We start from the raw sequence: 6,135 nt of genomic DNA, 5'->3' as shown, positions 1-6,135 counted from the left end.
CCCCACGTCACCGCCTCTCCATTTAAACACCACATCAGCCTTTAAATAGGGAGAGAGCCGCCGAGCGCGGGCTGGGAGGTGCATGCATCCACGGCGGCGGCTGCCAGCCGGGCTTTTTGTCCCTCCGAGCCCGCCTGGCCCCGGCTCTCCCCGCACCGGGGCCGCTGCCTCGCCTCGCACAGCAGCCGGGCTGCGCGCCCCTCGCCTCCAGCCTCTCCCGCCTTCCAAAAGCGTTCACCTTTCTCTCCCCCCTTTCTTTCCTTTTTCTTTTTTTTTTTCGTTTTTTTTTTTTTTTTTCGGTCACTAGCATTTACTAGCATTTTACCCACACGGTCTTCCACCGAGCTTTTTCAGCTGGATGGGGAAAGTAGAATTGAAATGGTTCTTCCCCGGTATGTCAAGGAGAGATGTGGTACTAACTGTGTGGCACTTGGCCAACATCTGCCTACAGCTGTTGCACCAGAAGTATCATTAATATTAAAGTTTTGTCTGGGGGCCCTGGGCCGCAGATACTACTTAACGAGTTTTACGTGCTTCTGGTAACTAAAGATGACGGATGCATGCAGATTTTACTGTAGTCTGGGAAGATTTTACTGCAGTCTAAGAAGGGCAAAGGTTTCGGAATTTTCATTAATATCTTGGAATTTTCACTAATACTTGAGTTAATTACAATATTTCGTATTCTACAAAACATTATAGAAAACCACATGCAAAGCATGCAGGATTTCCTTTCCAAATCCAAAATTTTATAGACTACCTGTGAAGTAAGGTCGTGCAATTGCAAGGGAGTTGTGTTGCTTTGTAGCATTTTGTCAGGTTTTGTATCAGGAGAATTTCGGACAGCAGTCAGCCATTACGTGCGGGTCAGTTGCTGACAGGATGCATTTCGACTGCGTGTGATCTGAACCTGCTGGTTGTCCTGTTTGTAAACCGCTGCCTTTATTTTCTGATTGAATGAAAAGGGTCTGTCTCCATATAGTAAATCCAAGGTTTCACTTCTCTCTTTCTACCAAGCTATTAATGAATAGGAAAATACATGCACTGAATGATTTTCAGAGCACTTGTAAATGACTTTTGGTAATTTGCTAAGGCTTATTGGTGCTGCACCTCTGCGCTGGAGTAACGTAACTTCTGTAACTCTGTAACTCTTGGAAGGTGTCTGTGTGAACATGGTGTTCAGAATTAGAGAAGAAAAAAACTTAAAATGAGCCTGACTCCAGTAGCTTTAAGCTAAATTTCATCAAAGTAGTAAAACCTCGCAATCTGTGGTAAAAATCAGGCCTCGCTCTGTAGCAATGGTGATGATGCTTACCTCAGGGTTATCAAAGAGGAGTGGGAACTTTTGGAAGTACTGCAGCCAGATGATGGCCTTAGCAAGCCAGATTTGGAGCCTGGTGTGCAGTAGTATCACATCAGCATCCTATCAAATGTGGGTTGCTAGACAGCTGTTCTTCCTAGTAAAGGCCCGATATAAAATGTTAACAGTTGTATGCAGTGTAAAGTTTTGTAGCTGGCAAACGTAATTACTTGTAAAAGTCTGTGACAATGTTTAAAAGAAAAAGCACGTTTTATTAATGACATACAGTGTAGATTTTACGTGCTGCTGCTTTTTACGCTCTCTTCTTTGATGTAACTGTGACTGAAATTAGTTACCTCTGCAGCGCTGTTGTGGCTGTGGTGTAGCTGGCCTCAAGCTGCGTCTCCACCCCAGCAGAAAGGGGCTGGCAGCAGTGCAGGGGCATCGGCAGAAGTAACCGGGAACAAACTGCAGTCAGATGCACAAAGCATGCAGCGCCTATTCATGATGTGCTGGCTCTTGGAAACCCAAGCTGCCGAGTCCCGAGTGGTTTGATAACAGTGACAAAGAGATGCAGCTTTTGTGCCCTCAGAACTGGTGGAATGTAGGAAGTGTAGGCCCCCAAAGGCATGTGGCATTTCTTAAAATAGCCAGCTGCTTGCTCTTTGGATTTGGAGAGTGTGCGTGCACGGGTAGCAGTTTCACCACGCTCAGAGTTTTCTTTACAAGATGTACAGAGAAAGTGGAATATAATTGTTTCCCTATGTTCCCAGAGGGGAAAGTACTAGATTTTAAATCTTTTCTATGTGTTTGTGGTTATATCTAATAAATCAGGAATTTTAATTGTTGTCTTTCATGTATAGTAAGTGTTTGGGATAGTGTTTATTGAAGAGTGATTTGAGTATGTTTGCGCTTAAAAGGGCTCAAAGTTTACAGTAATGCTCTCTTTATGAGGGAGGCACTTTAATATAAACCAGATGAAAGCATGATTATTTTAATAGCGATCTTTTAAGTTTCTATTATGTTCTCATTGCTTTCTTTGACTGAACGTGAAAATTTATTGCAGAGCTTAGCTCACCTGCTGTCCCATCTTTGTAGGCTCGCTCAGTAATTGTGTTCCTCTGTTTGGTTTTTGAGTGCGTAAGTAGGGTATGGAAAGATTGTCGTTTGACTGCAGAGTTTTGGGCAGTTTATATAAGCAACTTGAGCATCCTGTAAATAATACTTGAAGCCAACAGTTAGTGTATGTCTAAAACAATACAGCATGCTTCCTTTTGAAGATTGGGGCTTAAGACTGTTTTGTGATTTTACTTGCTGGATTTACTTCTGTTGAAGTAGCAAAAGAGCATTTCGTGTTAGTTTTCAAAATTCTTCTATGGATGGCTTTCAAAAAGGCACTGTTGCTCCATTTATAGGAGTTGCATCTTTCTTGATTGCATGATCAGTATGAGCATATACAGCAAATGTTTTCAGCCAGCCAAGCCAAGATTTGTCTGACTATGGTGGGAATGTGGATGTAAAATTGGGAAGTGCAGGGGGTCAGACACTATCTCATCATAAAGCATAGATATTTTTTCTCTGCTCCTCTCCTTTTTCTGTTAATCATATAACAGTGGCTGTATTGCATATTGTGATACTGGCTGATCAGAACAGTGCCCTGAAATTCTGGCCCATGGTCAGGTCTGCTGTGCTGTACAGCTCATGCAAAGCGAGGCATGCATTCACACACTGTTTGTGGGTTTGTTGGCCATGTTCATGAGCCCCATTTGTTCAGGCTCATTGCATGCCTGTGGTGCCCTTGATGTCTCAGCTGCTCACCTGGGCTGCTGGAGGTACCCCAGAGTGACACCACGTCGATGGCACCTATGCTCGCAGCCTCCCTTTCTGCTCTCATGCTAAACTGGTGCTAGGCTCAAGAAAGCAGTATCCCGGTCTTCACATTTGCTTTCCCCCCTAATTATGCAGGAAAAAAAAAGAAAACGTTCCCAAGCAGACCGTTGAGCTGTAGGGTCGGTTTGCTATACCTGTTGTACCAAGTATTTTTTCCTTGGGCTTTATATTCCAAGAAAGCCTTGTAAAGACACCTTCCAGAAATGCCTGACAGGAGGCAGTTGCTGGTGGAGGTCAGTAGGGCCTGTTTGTGTAAAATCTGCTTCAGTAGTAAAGTGAACCCAGTAGATGACTGAAGGAGAAAATGCAACCTCCAGGAATTTGGGTCGTGATTTCAGGCGTAGAGGAAGTTCCATTGACTGAAGCGAAGCAACTCATGTGCCTATGGCTAAGTGTGTTATTTGCAGAGCGTGGTTTTGTCTTTAGGAAACAGATGCTTTTAATACAGTGAGGAACAATATGCAGAATAGGTCAAGTGGCATTTCTGTTCTAATTGAATTGTGTAAGCTTTATGCAATTTGTTTAATTATAGAAATAATAGGGCTTAATGTTATTAAGTACAATGTCTTTTTGCATCTGCTATGCATTAAATCTAAGTGGAGAAATAATCCTATTAATGATGCTTGGTATTTCTAAGTTCCTCACTGCACAGAACTAAAATGCTAGTGCGCAAGAGTAGTCAGCTTTTGAAAGGCTGTTTCAAATGTCTCTATAAGCACAAATAATACTCTACTTGCAACTTAGAGATGTAGGCATGCAGTTCTGTACTGTTTTGAGAGGAAAAAAATGCAAATCTGCTGTTTTTTGTTTCTTCTGGACATAGGTGCTGTAAATGTAGTTTTCAGGTAAGGCAAACATCCCCTGTTACTTGGGGCCAGAAAGTTTTTGCTGAGACAAGTGTTATTTTAAAGCTGCAAAAGGGCAACGTAATGAAATGTGAAATGGAAAAAAAGCCAGGGTGCTGATAGCTTGCCATTCCCCAAAATGTTGGGGGTGGATTTCCTGACCAGAGTGGTAGTGGTATTGGTGTTTTTTAACATTTTAAGGCAAAGATACTCGATTTGTTTTTTGCTTATTGGCTACTCAGCTTTGTTCAGGGCTGGTAAATCATGTGCTGTTCCCTCCTTCTTTACTCCATAACGGAGGTGTAACCATTCTGTTTCATAACACGTGCAGTGTAATCTTGAGCATATCTGTAGCAGATTCAGCACTTCTGGGATGCATTAAGCAACTGTGCGTGCATAAAAGATGTGTTTTAAGTGCAGTAAATCTGTGTAGTTCCAGCAGTGCCCATCTATCTCGCTGTGTGCACTCAGTGCAGATTTCTTACACATCCATTAGAGGGACAGCCCCCCTGGAGTGTGAAACCCACTGTACAAGCAGAGGATGATTGTTTTGCTTGTGTGCAGCGTATCTGATGTGTGGCATCATTTGGGATTTTTGGCAGGAAGTCAGGGAGTGAGGTGGAGGAAGATGTCGGCTGACAGAAATTGCAGTTACTTTCAGATTAGTTTAGGAACAGCCTGTACCCAGCCAAGGAACAGCCTTGAACAGTGAAGTATGTATGGTTCACAGGCTGCAGGCTGATTAACCCTAATCCAGACCTCACAGTTCTACCATGCAATTAGATAGCACAGATAGTTAAACCCCACCAAAGTACCGTTGAGGTTCACACATGTAGAGAGGTCCAAGCAGTGGTATCTGCTTAAAAGGTACAGCACGTGTATGGTACAATTAGCCCACGGTCCTATGAATTAAATATTACGCATTAACTGCTAAGGTTAAGTATTCTCTTTTTAAAATTGTACCCATGTTTTAAAATTCACAGAGTGGCTGAGGTTGGCAGGGACCTCTGGCAGTCACCTAGTTCAACCCGCTGCTTGAGCAGCTTGCCTAGGACTGCATGCAGGCAGCTTTTGGGCATCCCTGAGGATGGAGAGTTCACAGCCTCTCTGGGCAACCTAAAGTGAATTAACAGTTTGCTTTGCCAACGACAGTTTAGGCATGAAATCAGTGTAATAGGAAATGCGTATGTGTAGCTTTGCCCCCTGAAAAGTGTGTAATGTAAAAACATAAGTACTGAGTGAAAACAAAAGTCTGTCTAGTCTAATATCCTGTCTTCGGTAGTTTCTGTAAATAGATGTGTTAAGGAAGAACAGGACATTCATATATGAACACTTCCAGTTTTCTGAGGCTTCAACATTTTTCAGCTCAGCAACATCCTGAGCCATAACCGATGCCTGTTCAATTAGCAAGCACTGATGAGTTTCTTCTCTATGCCTTTACCTAATATTCTTTTGAACTCCTGGCTTTCTTTAACACAAATATTTTGCACACATGCAAATATATATATGTTTACATATTTAGCACATACACTGGCAATCTGGCAACACATTTTGCTAAATGGAAACAATCTTGTTTTCCTTGTTTTGAGCTAAGCTCCTTAATGGCTTGAAGGCTTGTGACACAAAAGATAGTGGACGGTCCCTTCCCTTTTCACCTTGTTTGAGCTGTTTTTGCTGATATATACTTTATTGCATATCTTAGTCACTCAAATGTGCAGCATATTCTGTAGTGCACTTTTCAGAGGGTTTATTTTTTTGGAAAAAAATCTTATTTTAATGTTACACTACTAAATTTATTTCAAAAATAATGCTGACTACTTGCTTTTTTTTTTTAAGCCTAAATTGTACAGGTCTGTAATTGAAGATGTCATTAATGATGTCAGAGAAGTTTTTCTGGATGAAGGAGTGGATGAACAAGTTCTTATGGAACTCAAAACAGTAAGTTGTAACTGAAAAGTTTTTTAAATAGATCAACACACTGAATAGTTCTCAGGTCTGTCTACTGTTGTACGCAATAAAATACTAATTTTTAATTATCAAAGCAGTGTATTGATCTGCATGTCTGTAGCCCCACGTCATTTGGATTATGCTGCTCCAGAAAGA

General features: G+C 41.9%; 1 protein-coding gene across 1 annotated transcript in view; it reads left to right on the top strand.

The window, feature by feature from the left end:
- Positions 1–6,135, top strand: part of GTF2A1 (general transcription factor IIA subunit 1) — a 28,478-nt gene that overhangs the window by 1,231 nt on the left and 21,112 nt on the right. Inside the window, exon 2 of the mRNA XM_035328733.1 lies at positions 5,869–5,970. Within this exon, the coding sequence (XP_035184624.1) occupies positions 5,869–5,970 (102 nt within the window). The remainder of the gene's footprint in view (positions 1–5,868; positions 5,971–6,135) is intronic.

This window comes from Oxyura jamaicensis, chromosome 5 (assembly GCF_011077185.1).
Source record: "Oxyura jamaicensis isolate SHBP4307 breed ruddy duck chromosome 5, BPBGC_Ojam_1.0, whole genome shotgun sequence".
Taxonomy (NCBI): domain Eukaryota; kingdom Metazoa; phylum Chordata; class Aves; order Anseriformes; family Anatidae; genus Oxyura; species Oxyura jamaicensis.
The sequence above is the reverse complement of the archived record's forward strand: the minus strand, read 5'-3'. Positions and strand labels throughout refer to the sequence as shown.